Source organism: Canis lupus, chromosome 2 (assembly GCF_003254725.2).
Source record: "Canis lupus dingo isolate Sandy chromosome 2, ASM325472v2, whole genome shotgun sequence".
NCBI lineage: Eukaryota > Metazoa > Chordata > Mammalia > Carnivora > Canidae > Canis > Canis lupus.
Window position 1 is genome coordinate 18670849 of NC_064244.1, and position 15354 is coordinate 18686202.

General features: G+C 39.3%; 1 protein-coding gene across 6 annotated transcripts in view; it reads left to right on the top strand.

The window, feature by feature from the left end:
• The window catches only part of RSU1 (Ras suppressor protein 1), a 249472-nt gene that overhangs the window by 95157 nt on the left and 138961 nt on the right, over positions 1-15354 (top strand). For all 6 annotated transcript variants that reach the window (XM_025445213.3, XM_049097336.1, XM_049097338.1 and 3 more), the window contains one exon: positions 15004-15136. In XM_025445213.3, coding sequence (XP_025300998.1) covers positions 15004-15136 — 133 coding nt within the window. The remainder of the gene's footprint in view (positions 1-15003; positions 15137-15354) is intronic.

Genomic DNA, 15354 nt, shown 5'->3' on the forward strand with positions numbered 1-15354 from the left:
CAGTGGGTGTTACAGGCAGCACTGGTCCCCACTTTCCTACCCTCCTTACACTGAGATTCATGTGCAGAACCCTGACACCCAACCTTAAGATGAGCTCTAATCCAGTTTGACTGGTGTCTGTAAGAAGGGAGACAGCAGGGCTGCACACACAGAGACACAGCAGGGCTGTGCTCCCACAGGACAAAGACCAATGTGAGCTCACGGTGAGTGAGAAGGCAGTCGTCTGTAAGCTGAGGAGTGAGGCCTCAGGAAAAGCCAAATCCGCCAACAGCTTGATCTTAGACTTCCAGCCTCTAGGCTGGTGAGAAGATAATTTGATGTTGCTTAAGGCACCTAGTCTGTGGTATTTTAGACGGCAGCCCTAGCAAACTACTGCAGTGCCATATAAAATAACTTCTGAAAACCTATGTGATATCTGAAGTTGTATGTGTGCACATGTTAGGCACATGAAAGAGAATTGTGCTCCTTGGAGAAATTTATTTTTGGCATAGTAATAGGAGAAACTCCAGTACTATGAGAAAATGTTTAGCAAGAAGTAATGGGGGTTTTCTGCCGAACCTGAATTAACTGTAAATTCCTAGGACTTATTCATTCCCTAAATGTTCTCATTGATATTGTACAAATTGTTTTGTGTTGTAAAATCAAGATCATTTATGTAATTCAGCTATTGTCTGTAGTCAGTGAATCTGTGCATTTCTGTTTGATTTGTATTTAGGATTTGTATTTGTAGGTATATTTCTGAAATACATATATTTACTTGCTGTCTGAGTATTTTATATCTGTTTTATATCACAGTCATGGTTATGTGCTGTTTTAGGTGTAGTCAGCCGTTTTATGCTGACCCCAGCACACTTCAGAGCATGTTTGCCATTGTCACTGTCTTTTTTTGTTTTTGTTTTTGTTTTTTGAAAAGGGAAGAGAGAGGAAAGAAGGAAAATGGGCAAGAATAAGCAAACAGACAAACTGGTCCTTTCTGACAACTCACCATGGCATGTAAGGAGCAAAGCTTGGCGTGAATCTCATTGCTGCCATTTGCTGGCTCTGTGGCCTTCAGGAAATGACAGAAGTGTCTCCAAACCTCATTTTCCTTAACTGGGAGGCCCCTTCACCTTTTTCAAGTGCCTTCGAGATCGTGTACAGAAGGCATCCAGCCTAGTCAGTTGTACATAAATACAAAAAGTGTTTTCCTCATTTTCAAATTCTTTGTCACTTAGGCCATACATGTTGTTTTCTCTCTGTTGGGGTGAGCTCGAATTGTGCACACTGACCGTAAACACTGGTAATAGTCCACCGATTGGACACACCTTTGGGGGCTTGCTGCGATGCTGTTGAGTCTTTACCTTCCACTTCCCGGGCAGTCTTTTTCCCTGCCCAGCTCACTGAAATCAGCAGTGTTGGTCACCACCACCAAATAGGGCAGCAGAGGGCACACATCACAGTCTGTGGTGGGCTGGGATGAGGTGTAGACCATCAAGTGTGTTATTGCCTTTAAAACTTTCCTCCCAAGTCATGTGAAAGGCACCCTTAGGGGACCACCTCTCATCCTACTTGAGAAGTATATCACCGTCATTCATAAGGCACCAGGAAAAGAAAAATGTGTAAGACAAAATCCCCATCCTATTTCATAGGGAGGGATGCTGAAAAGGAAACATTTTGGTTATAATTCTAGTTTGGTTACGTGATGGGAGTTACAGACACAGCAGCCGCTGCTACAAGCGGAGCCAGGCACCACACAGAGCGAGACTGTTCATAACAGCTTCTGTGTCCATGGAACTTACAGTGAAGTTGGAGAAACAGACCAAAGGAAAAAAACAAGCAAACAAAATTCTAAAATACAATAAATACTACAAAACAAATAGGCTTTCTGGTAGACCAAAATCACAGGGATCAGATTTCTGTGGAGAAGTACAGACTTGTCTGAAGAGGTGACATTGAGTGAGTTACGTTTTGTCAAGAGGCCCAGGGAGAAGGCATGTTGGTCGGTGGAGGAGAAAGGCCAAGCCACGTTTGGCCGTGGTCATCCAGTAAGTCACACGTTGTTGATGCAAGGGGCGTCTGGACGCCTGTGAATGAATTTGCACGATAGCATTTTTAGGGTACAGGTGTTTAAAAGTTGAAGCCACTCTTCTGACCACTGTGCGTAGCCTACTTTGTTTATCCTAGACTTGAGCATTTACGATTTTAAATTTGCACTATTGAATACAAGGCCCGGCTCTCGATGAAGCCTTGGGCCCCGTTTGCTTATATTTGCTGATGTCAGATTAACTACCAAGTAAAAGTTTTTTCCTTGTGAACACCTCTTTTAGATATCCAGGTTTTAAAGATTAAATAAAATAATAAATGCAAATAGTTTATAAAAGTTCACAAGTAGATAGTTTACTACTTTCAGTTGTCATTTTGTTTTTTTAAACAGCTCTTGTTAAAAATAACATTAATTCTAGTTCTCTTTTTTCTGATAACCGTTTTTATGATGATAATGGTTAAGGAATATCAGGGTAGTCTGACATTTGATGGTAGCAAGCTGTAATTTTGAGATTGACCACGCCGTGTAAACTAGTAGCAGTCAGAAGACTTGTTTCAAAGTGCCAATGCCTGGAGCCAAGCCAGAACTTGGCTAATTTGAGCTCTGTTTTTTGGTTAATAAATTGAGTCTCTGAAACACCTTCACACATTGAAAACAATTTTGTATTTGTGTTTGTTGATTGTTTTTTCCCTTGAGTAGAGTATCCTAGTACTTTCCTTTTTTATTGTTTGTTAACTGTGACAGTATTTCATATTTTTAACCCAAGACAGTTGGCTTTCCAAAAATACTGGAAACAAATTCATGATGCAATCATCCTCACCCAAATCCCAAGTTGTGGTGGATCTCTGTTTTCTCTCTGTTATTTATAGTCAACACTTTTTTTTCATATGTTAGGGATGGTAAATTATCTAAGTAGATCCTTGGGGAGTAAGGTAGACTTTTTTTTGTTGTTTTTTTTTTTTTTTTTACCATGAGTTGTGGTTATTTCACTTTCACGTTTCTTAAGCCTTATTGTGAATTTTTTCAAAAGATTTTATTTATCTGACAGAGATTACAAAGGGGGGGGGCGGGGAGCGGGGGGGAGGGGAGAGAGGGAAAGAGAGGAAGAGGTTGATAAGCAGCCTCCCCACTGAGCAGGGAGCCAGACCCTGGGTGGAGTGGGGCTTGATCCCAGCACCCTGAAATCATGACCTGAGCTTCGCGAAGGCAGACGTTTAACCGACTGAGCCACCCGAGCACCCCATTATTGTTAAGTTTTTTAATATGTATTTATCTGCTTCTCTCTTTGGGCTCTGCTTGACTCTAGATTAGCACCAGAAAGTAAAGTCCTCTTGTTTGAGTTTGAGATGTTTATTTGCCTTGTATCGTTTACACCGAAAGACAGTATAGTTATCTGTAAAAGTAGGAACTTACCAGATGTTTGAAAATTTTTCCCCGGACTCTATGGTCTTTCTGTTATAGGATGTCATTTTTGCTTTTATTTCTCAAGTCCTAGGGTAGGGTGAGTGTGTATGTGGGTGTGTACATGCACATGCATATTTATACACATGGAAATCCTGCTTTAAGATAGTTGTGGTTTTCTTTGCATTGTATCTTGGTTCTGAGCCATTATTGTTAAACTCGAAAATAAGTGAAGGTAAATTCATCAAAACTCATTAAAATCGGTTGTTAAAACATTACCTAAAAAACATTTGGCGTTTTACTTTTAGTGTAATTTTGAATTCACTGGAAATTAAATTATAGTTGTGCAGTTTTTCATGTAGATTTAGCATTTGTGTCACTCACGATTCTTAATTATCTTTGTACATATTTTATATGACATAATATCTGCACTCTTACCATCTACAGCCTCTGCAGAGAGGGTAACACATGGCACCAAAGTAATAAAAATGTAAGCTCTAGAGTGAGGAGCAAAGCTGAAACAAGCCATTTTTACATATAACTTAAGTTTAGGTTCTGTGTAGTAGATTGATCCCTTACTTAACCTTTAATAAAATTGGATTCAAGGGTATTTATATATAAATAAAAAAATAAAATTAATTTCGTTTCATACTTCCATATGAGCAAGTACTTGGTAATATATTACAATGACACTTAAACTTCAGTATTAGTCCCATTGGCTGAAAAATGGCCATACTTTGTAGCAACCATTTTTGAGGTCAGCCATTAAAAAGTCGAGTTGCTGCTATTTGAGAGGGTCATTAGGATTAATTTATTATTATTAAGAAGGTGGGATCATATTCACTGATTGAATCAGTTTATGTTTGTTTGGCCTTTACCTATAGAGTTATCTAAGAAGTCATTTCCTCTCTTCACATAATTTTGAAAATAAAATTTGATAGAAATCTAGATATGCTTAAGACTCTGACCGCACAGGCCCTCACAGTCTGCCAACTTCCCTTAATGAGTTCCTGAGTTATACTTGCATCTAGATCTTGATCAGGTTCTAAGTAATGTTAGAATATTTTTAACACGTGCAACCTCAGAGTACCTTTACAGGTGTTGAAAGGGTGAATTAGGGAAGTGCATGTCTATATTAATGCTGCCTGTTAAAAGTAATCACTCTGTCATCTTAATGAAAGCGTATCAGCCTGAGGCATTCTCTGCCAGTGTTTGCGTGGAAAAAGAAAATACCTGGAGGCAATCAGGCTTTCAACCCTTAAGATAATGTTTCTGATGATAGAATTCTGGACCAGTGAGGGAGGTGAGGGGGTGTATTTCTGTATGTGCCCCCCTCCCCCAGAGCTTTTTAAACCTTGTCAAGTTACTAACTATTCCAGCACTACCTCACTTAGTATGTTTTTGCAGTAGGAGGAGATGTGCATCCTGTCTTGGAAAGACCAAGGGCTTTGCAAGAACCAGATAAATTGGCCTTTGAATCCCAGCTCTGCCTTATACTAGTTGTGCGACCCTAACCTCCCTGTTAGTTTTTGCTTTTTTAAAATGAGAAAATAATACTTTCTATGCAAGATTGTAGTGAGTGCTTAAGGTAATGTAGGCAAAGTTCTTGAGGCAATGTCTGGTGTCTGGTCGTTCTGCATGCTTGGTAAATAATAGCGATTATAATTACATTGACAAATATGATAATGGTAAGCATTCACTGATTGGTGGAGTTTTTTTTTGATATCTTTAATAAACTAGTAATAATATATAAAAGTTCAACAGATTTCAGTACTCAGGATTTAATTTTTTTTCTGCTTTATTTAAAATTTTAAAAACCTATTAAGAAAAACCTTTGATCAGTTTTTTTAACTTTATTGGGGAATAATTGACAGATATAACTGTATATATTTAAAGTGTACAACATGATGATTTGGTATACCTATACATTAATAGAGTTATTACTAAGATTATGGTTATAAATAAACTGATTTTTTGAAGTGTGATCTCTGCACCAGAAGCATCATCTACCCCTAAAATCTTGTTAGAAATGGAAACTCTTGGGCCTTACCCAAGTCTTCCTAAATATTTATTTATTTTTTATATAGCTTCAACCTACTTTGTTTTTCATTTTAATTCAGTCTAGTTAACATACAGTGTTATGTTAGTTACAGGTGTACGACATAGTGATTCAGCAATTTTGTATGTTACTCAGAGCTCACCTTGATGCATGTATTCTTAATCCCCTCCACCCATCACCCGCCTACCTCCCCTCCAGTAACCATCTGTTTGTTCTCTATGGTTAAGAGTTGGCTTTTTGGTTAGTCTCTGTTTTTCTTTGTTTTGTTTCTTAAATTCCACATGAGTGAAATCATATAGTATTTGTTTTCTTCTGACTGACTTATTTTATTTATACTCTCTAGCTCCATCCTTGTTGGTACAAATGGCAAGATTTCATTCTTTTTTTTGCCTGAGTAATATTCCATTACACACACACACACACACACACACACCTCTCTCTCTCTCACACACACACACACACATACACATGCCACATCTTTTTTATCCATTCATCTCTTGGTGGACACTTGGGCTGCTTCTATATTTTAGCTATTATAAATACTATAATAAACATAGGGGTGGATATATCTTTTCAAATTAGTGTTTTAGTAGTCTTTGGGTAAATACCCAGTAGTGTGATTACAAGATCATAGAGTAGTTCTATTTTTAACTTTTTAAGGAATCTCCATACTATTTTCCAGAGTGCCTGTACCAGTTTGCATCCCCACCAACAGTGCACAAGGATTCCTTTTTCTCCATATCCTCATCAACAACCTGTTGTTTCTTGTGTCCCCCAAGTCTTGCTAAATCTTACAAAAATTCTGTACATTTTAACAAGGCCTCCAGGAAATTGTGATATACACTCAAGTTTGAGAACCACTGCTTCTGTGTTTCTCAAGTGAGAAACATAGAAAAGGGTAACTTTTTTGATACTACCATTCAGAAGTGACTACTGTTAGAATTCTGAGTATATTTCCCTCCTGTCTTTTCTCTTTTCTTGTGTGTACGTACTTAACTGTATTTTTTCTAGTCTTTTTCTTATGTATACATGTAAATACTTATGCTTTTTTAAAAAACATGCCATACTATGAGTTTTATAGCCTATTGTGTTCAGCTCAATATTAAGTCATAACTATTACTCCATGTCATTAAATTTTACTTGAAAACAATTTTAATCATATGGCCACATAATATGAGAGCTTATAATTTATTAAGCAACCCCTTAGACATTTGAGTTGTTTCCAGATGTTGAGGAGGAACATAAGCAACACCGAATTGAAAATTTTGTATCATAAATCACTGGGGATATCTGTGATCATTTCCTTAGCATAAATTTAATAGTAGGATGGAATTACTGGGTCAAACAGTATGAACATTTTTATAGCTCTTAATATATATTATCAAATTACCTTTCTGTAAAGAGGTGCCATTTTCTACTCAGACCAGCCATGTAGAGAGGTATCTAATCCTCAAACCTTGGCCAACCCTGGGAATTACAGTCTTTTGAATATGTACCAATTTGATAGGAGGATGTTTGCAAACTTCAAGTGAACAGGATATGATTTGATGTCTTTCTTGTCTTTGCATTCACTTACACTTTTGTGTTCATAAGCATGAACGGGAGATACGGTCTTAGATTTCGTCTCTTATGTGTTAAGAGTGTTAATTTCTGAAGTTTACTCTTCTTAAACAGCCTGCCCCTTACTTCTTAAAGACTTCATAAGTTTCATTGAAAGGGAGCTGCAGCTCTTCTAAAGGTGTGCTATGGAACAAAAATAATTGGGCAACGTGGATGTGATGGTAAGCTCCATGTCCTTTGAGCTTTAGGGTGTAATCCGGAAGTAGAGGGCCTTGAAGAAGAGAACAACAAATTGTTTCTGTCTGTAGTATCACAAATCAAGTAGGTAATGCTATTATTAATCCTCAGTATTGCTAGTGAGGAAATTGTTGAAGGAACCTGAGACAGAATGTTAAGTAAATGCTAAACTAGCTGAAAAAAAAATATTTTAGCAATACCATGGCCATTCTGTATATGTTCCTCTTAAACAGCTTTTTTGATACCTTTATCAATCCAATAAAAAGTTATAGCACTGAAACTTACTGAACATACAATTTAGTTTATGTTGCATTAAACCAGTGACTTCTGGAGTCCCCAGAGGGAGCTCAAGCCCCCTTCGTGCTGACATTTCCAGCCTCCCTGGTGGTCATAAGGATGTCCTGAATGACGGTATTTGGGAGGCCTGAGCATCAGGAGGACTGTGAATGTCCTCGTGCACTCTGGGAACTGATGCCAGGAGGGTGCCTCAGACTGCAGCTGTGTAGGAATCTTTCAGTCTTCCAGGAAAGTAAATCAGTGTTCCTAAAGTTTATCTTAACCCTCCTTTTGATTCCAGACATTTGAGAAGCTTATGAACAGGGCCTCTCCCTCATAAGAGTGTCACCATATAAATAATACTGACTTACTACATATTCAGTTTGGGGAGGTTACAGATTCCATGAGCAAACCTGTTTGAGGCAAATTGTTTTCAAGTACATATTTTTACTCCTTTGCAGATTTCACTTAATAATAATGAGAAGAATATTTTATATTTATATGATGATATCCAGTTTATAGAACCATTTTATACACTTTCTGGTGCTCTCCAGAGTCTGATCAATTGGTACTATTATCCCCACCGGGCAGCCAAGGAAACCAAAGCTCGGAAAAACAAAGCACAAAGATTGACCCAGAGTGTCGCAGTCACAAAGTTGATGAATGTTACTTGGGATCAGGAGCCAGGTCTTCTGGCCAGATCCTCTGGGCTTTTGTCTACACTTGATAACATTACATAATAAAAGGAAAATCTGGCAAGCAAAAATGAGAACACCTCCCATTTGAAAGAATGATTAGGAAATCCTACATGAACAGCACGTTTAAAATGTGAATTTTTTAATTTAACATCCAATGGAGACTTGCAAGATTGAAGCAACTATGGGTGTGCATTGGGGCTGCCACTGCTCTTTTGTTGGGTGCTCGTATTTACAAGTGCCTGAGTGACCCTTTTTTCCATCTGACCCTGGAACACAGATATCAAATGACCAAGAAAAGCATCAGAGAGAAACCTGCATAAAACACTATTTTTCTTCGTTGGTAAAAACAGGGCTTCCGAACCCTTTAAGACAGGCATACACATAAATCAGATGCCACTTTTGTTGGAGCCATTTGGCAGGATATTATTTTTATTCTTTTTTTATTTAAATTGTACTCTTCCCTGGACTAGATCGGAAGAGCAACTGTTTAAGTGTGTATCATAAAGCAGCAATACGTTGGGTATATTAAATGAACAGAATGCCTATTTTAAAAATATGTTGCCAGAAAGGCTAAGCAGACAATTGCCAGAATGACAGGGTGGCCTCAAATTCCCCACAGAATAAATTTGAGGGCTGTCATGAGACATCCCAGCTTACTCTGATTGCATTGATGATGCACGAAAGAGAAACAGCTTCAGACCTAGATTCTCAGTCAAGTTAGGGCTTTATAGACCATCTGTAAAGCATGGTGTTTGCTGCAATAGGATGATGCTGTTTTAAATAAGATGCTTTCATTTATGCTAATTCATATGCTTCATGTATTTTGAATTGGTTTTTGGCATTTCCTTTCAGTGCACTTTATTATTTTTTAATTATAATAACCCATATTTGTAAGCACATGGAATTCTTGGGAGAGAAAATAAATAGTTTACCCTTTGCTCTGCTGGTTCAGATTTCTGTCCTGCCTTAACCGTCTCTCTTAGGGGAAACCCACATTAACAATTTGATGTATGTGCCTTCCTTTTTTTTTTTTTTTTTTTTCACTTCACATAAACATTTACTTAGGCACATACATGGGATTTTTTTTGTTTTTGTTTTTTCAAAAAATTAAATCATAGCAAACTTAGAATACTCTTAATTTTATTATTACAGTATAGACCTCTTTCTAGGTGAATGCATGCAAGTAAATCTATTCCATTCATTTTGATAATTGTAAGGCTAGAATATATATTATTCTGCTGCTCACCTGTTGGTAAACATTCTGCTTGTTTCCAGTGTTTCATTACTACAAACATTTACTGTAACAACATAATAAGCATTATGTTATCCTTATGATCATTTTCTACTCAGTAAAGTGTTTGGCTAAAGAAGTGAGAATGTAGGAGGAACCTTCCATCTTCAGTTTGTTAACTGTAATCATGTACTTCTGCAATTAGCTGTGTGATATCTAGTAATAAGAATTACAGAGATTTATGTGTAGAATATCTCTTTATGTATGGAGCGGCCTAAATGTAGCTTTTATTTTGTGTTGGAGTCATTTGTGGTTCGCTTCTGTGTATGCACTCACTGAGGAGCAGAGGTGATATTTTAGCTGTCATAATGTCCCATCTAGACCCCTTCCAGAGCAAATCAGTTACCTGCATTTGGGCAAATCTAGTACACTAATGATGTGTACTAGTTTTACACATGGTTTGCTAGTTTTACCTTGTTAGACCATGGCCTTAGATTTCTGTGAGTGAGCTCCTGGCTTTCAGAGTGCATTAATTTAAAAAACACTCTGTGGTATTTTGGAATTATGAAGGGAGGGAATGCTGCTTTGATGACGTGAAAAATTTGCCCAGATCCTCTGGATTGCTTAATATATGATAAATAATGTTTACTGGCCACATGTTTCAGGATTTGGAGTACTCAGGAAGAATCCTTAACAAGGCGATTATGAAAATAACCGATTTCCATAAGTGAAAATGACCATGTTTATTAATGGAGCCACAATTGCCTATTGCCTTCCATCCCATTTATAACCAGCAAGGACAATTGTTTTTGCGTGATTTAGTGTTTACAAAATTACGGTCGCACGGCAAAGCTTACCGTACTAGAGGCTCTGGAAAGAAGCATATGTGGTCCTTTTTGCAGGTAATAAAATGGAAAATCCAATTTGCAATTGCAGAATGCAGCCCTGAGTGATATATGATCTTCATAGCCACATCGGTCAGGGGGTCACCGCTAATCACGGCGCTGGCTGGCTTCCCCTGTGGCCTGGGCCTTCCCACTGAAGAGGGAGCAGCGTGAATCTATGTCTGGGAGCCAGCCAGCGTGTCTGTAGATGCACCACTTTCTAGCTTATTAGATCCTCTTTGTCACAGCGCTTAATCCTGCTGCCTGCTCCTTGTTAGAACACCACCGGAGCGCCGCTCAGGCTTCTAATAAAGGAGCCGGGTGAGGGCACCTAACTAGACGCACCGAAGCGTGCGGCAGTTCGGGGGATTGCATCCTGACAGCGGGGTGAGATGCTTCCTGCATGTTATTACTGGAGAGGGAACCTACCTCCGACAGCTGACAGATGAGCTCTGCTGAGGCAAGGGTAACTTGTTGCTGGGCCAAGATGAGACGGGTGTCATCTTTTCACACAGTATAATGGCCCAGCTTTACTCTAATTATATTAACCCCCTTCTGAAACTGCTGCATCCTGGGCGGGAGACAAATCGCCAGCCGGGAGGGTTACAGCCGCCGCAGCCAGGCAAGGAGGACTGTATTCTCCGCTGGTGACATTAGGTGCAAAAACAAAAGAAGCATGTTCTATTCCGCCAAGCCCGGTTATCACTCTGAAGAGTCAGTGCCCGGCTTGGCTTGTGCAATTTCCATCTCCGTCACCTGCGAAGAGCTGCCAGCTTTAAGGCTGGCCACAGACGTTACACATGGTTTTCACAGTTCTTTGTTACAAAGAAAGCACGGCGTTGACCACAGAGCTATCGTTTGGGGGGGGTTTTCTCCCCCCACCCCGGGAACCTGGATCGCTCTTCTCTACTGGCCTCCCAGTCCTGGTAGCCCTGTGAAGACCTAGGACCCTGATCGACTGGCATTGCTCTGTACCAAAATAAACAGACGGTGCTGGGCGAAGGCAGCCCTGCCCCCTGGCCCCTCCCCCTTTAGCTAGAATGCACAGGTGAGTGTGAAGTGAGAGCAACAGAAATGCTCGTGAAGATCTGTCCCATGGTCCTTTGTGTGTACCCCGACTTTCACACTCCTTTTCCTCGAAGGGTATGTATCTAGCTGGATCCAGGTCTCTTACTTAGCAGACGTCGTTAGCAGTCCCCTCTGCCTCTTCTGTCTCCATTGACAGTGCTTAAATAGAGACATTGCTAGGGATTGACAGATCTCCGAGGGGTTAGAGGCTTCAGACAAAAGGGCCCAGAGAACACGGCTGACCTTTTTTGGCATTATTCCCCTAGCTCTGTCTTCCATGTGTGGCAGTCAGGGAGCAAAGAACTTTAGTATGTGATTTTCAGAGGATTACCTCTAAGAAGGCTGCAGGGTTCGTGAGAGGCTGTTAATAAGTTAACAAGAGGCCATGTACATTCCCAAGTGGGTATGTACATTGTAGGTGGTAGGAAGTAGGCTCTTCTTTCCCACAGAAATATGTACCCGGACCTCAGGTTCAAAGATGATCCATTCTAATGTGTTTTCCTCGGAGTATACCTCTGCTTTTGATTCTTGGGGCAACCTTTGGATGTTGGTGGAAGGGAGCTTCCTTCCACCCCTGATACACCCCAGGAAGGTAGTCCTCTTTCTCTTTACCATCCCATGGACATCATTCATCCCTGAGCAAATTTGGAATAGCTGAGGATTGCCTGGAGGGGCAGGCCGTCCTTCCTAGAGCCTTACCCTGGTCAGGGTGCTCTCACAGTGACCCCAGGGCCCTGAAAATACAGCACAGTGAAAAGTGCTCTGTACTTCTTGTTGCCTCCTCTCCTTCTCCCACTCTTCTACCACGCAGTATAGTATCCCTGTGATCCCAGTCTGAACCAAATGTTAAAAGGAAAGCAATCCACTTGAGTTAACTCGTGGTAATGTATAAATGATGGGGAGTCCTAGATGTTCATCAGGTTGAATTGTACCCGTTAGGAATTCAGACTCTATTTTTCAGTAGGATAAACAATTTTGGGGAACAGGGAGGAAAGATCTTTAGGTCAGAGTAGCCACTAATGTAGATCCCTTTGCTTAAGAATTGCTCTGCTTCCCTATGCAATTCATGCTTTTCATGGCTTTTCTTTCTTTCTTTCTTTCTTTCTTTCTTTCTTTCTTTGCCACTTTGGAATATAGATTTTTCCATGATTTATTTTTTGTAGTTGATTTCATGCTGAATGTCAGTGGGCAGGCGTTAGAGGCAGGAAGATATGTAAGCATAATTTGTTTATTGGGTGAATACTTTAAGAGAGGTGATCACCTCTGGTATGTCCAGCCTCAACTTAGTGAATGGTTACACCACGGTTTCTGTTGCCTGGCATGTGGGCCCTTCCCTCAATGACCATGCTTCCTAAGAACAGTGGACAATGTATTCACTGCATTTAGAACAGAACACTTAAGAAATACAGAATTGTTGTTTGGAATTATTTTTAAATGGAAGACTTTTTTTCTGATATTAAATTCATTTTTAGGAAAAGTAGAAATTGGAAAAATAATTATGAGAGAATGATATGGAAGAGAGGACAAGGACGTAGAGTGTAGCAAATGAGTTCCTCAAAGAAGATAAGAATTACAGAGAAATTTAAACAAGACATCAATTTTATCCTGGGAAAACTAAAACCCCTCCCCAAGTGAAGATAAAAACCAAATAGCCCAGTGCCTACAGAGTCACACCGAAGTAAGATACCCAGCTCAGTAGAGAATTTGTGCAACTCTGGGATTTTCATGGTTTAGAGAATAAAGCCCATTAATTTACCAAATGATTTAATATCTGACTAATGATGTTTAACCATTAAGATGAGGAAATTGACAATATTGATAATCTTGGAGAGAAATTTATCTGCTTATTTTTGTACTTAACATCAACAGATTCTAAGGAGCTTTGGAAAGATCATGATGAATTACTCATTCGGTAATATCTGTTTTCTTTAAAAGCATTTTATTAGGTTGTAATTACTTTTATATTGGTCTTCTCTTCCTCCCCCCCGCCCCCGAACAGTTACAAGTTCATATAACAAAAAGAAGACAGATTGAGACTCTCAATTATTTTATTTTAAGAAGAAATATTAATTACATCATCTTCCCAGTAAAAATATTTGTGCATTTCCGAAGCTCAGATCAGCTAGGAAATTATGTGCTTTGTGGTATACTTCCATTCCAGAATGGGTTTTCCTTATCTTGAGTTATCAGTTATGACAAAATTGGCAAGTAGAGTTGCAAAACAGGACAAACATGGTACTTTGGATGTATCTTGGGAAGAATAATTGTTTATATAGCATTGACCTGTAGATTGGGAAAGTCTGCAAAAGGACTTCCTCAGTAGACTTTTAGGGAAAGGCCTTTGGTGAGTCTCCTGCCAGGTAAACTGCATCCATCTCTGCTCTGTGACTGCACTGTCCTAGTCTCTTGCATAGGCAAGTGTGCGATGGAAAGCCTTTTCATACACAGCTTCTTCCACTTTTGAGTATACCAAGCAAACACAAGAAAGCAACTGATTACTAACATGATATTCAAATGGGTGGCACTTGGCACTTGGCTTTTTTATGCTACCTTCCCTAACTCATCCTTGGTTGATTGAGATTGTATAACCTGATAACTTCACCAGACATTGGAGAAAGAATCTGAGATTTGGAGTGAGAGCCTTGGGTTCACATCCCCAATCTTAAGTTTTCCGATCTTGGAGACATTACTTAATTTTGCCATCCATTTTTTCACCTATAAAGTGATGTCAATTACTGACTTTAGGGGATTGCCCAAGAATCAAATGAAGAAGTGCTTATTAAAGGTAATTGGTCAGGCAGCCCCGGTGGCCCAGTGGTTCAGCACTGCCTTCCGCCCAGGGCGTGATCTTGGAGACCTGGGATCAAGTCCCGCGTCGGGCTCCCTACATGAAGCCTGCTTCTCCCTCTGTCTGTGTCTCTGCCTCTCTCTGTCTCTGTGTGTGTGTGTGTGTGTGTGTGTGTGTCTCATGAATTAATAAATAAAATCTTAAAAAAAAAGGTAATTGTTCAACGTATAAGGACACTATAGATGTGAGTTTCTAGCATTACCATGTTAATGAGATTCATTTAGGGCTGAATCTGTGATGTGCCTATGATACTGAGTGATGCAATAGTAATTTTACCTGGGCAGCATTCTTATCTACTTTACTCATGTTCTACTTTGATGACTAGTGGTTTTGATTGGATTATATTTAGATCGGAATGGGATGTACATCGTCTAGTAGAATTTCAGGATGTTCTGAGATGATCATTCCTTTCAATCTTGGATTGTTTTCTTCTCTGTAACAAATACATAGAAAAATAAACCATATGCTGCATTTGCAAAAATCCCTTCCAAGTTTACTTCCCTCTTCCCTTCCTTCCTACTTTCTTGGGCCAGGGTACTTCAGCTAACATTGCTTTCATTTCAGTGAGGACTTGAAGTTACAGATTTTTAAAAAATCAATACAGATGACCCAAGAGATACTTGGGGTTGTACCATAGTTACTGGGTATGACTTCTTAGGCCTGATTTGTGTTGGATGAAATGAACTTCACCCTTTCTTCTTTCCTTCTGTCATTTCAGGAAACTTGGATTTAACTGGCCAGAAGCAAGTGTTCAAAGCAGAGAATAATCCCTGGGTTACCCCAATTGCTGACCAGTTCCAGCTTGGCGTGTCCCATGTTTTTGAATATATCCGTTCTGAGACGTACAAGTAGTAAGTAGACTATGATTCTCTAAAATAGTAGACTCTCATTTTATAGTATTTGTAATTACCTCGTTTAAAAAAACTATCATATGATGTCATATTGGTGGCAGTTAGCTTATAGTATTTTTAAATGTTTTATTAATAACCATGTGTAGTAACTGTCTCTGTTTTTTATAGATTAATTGACATTTTTGAAGGGAATTTATGCCAAATTTGTTTAGAAAAAT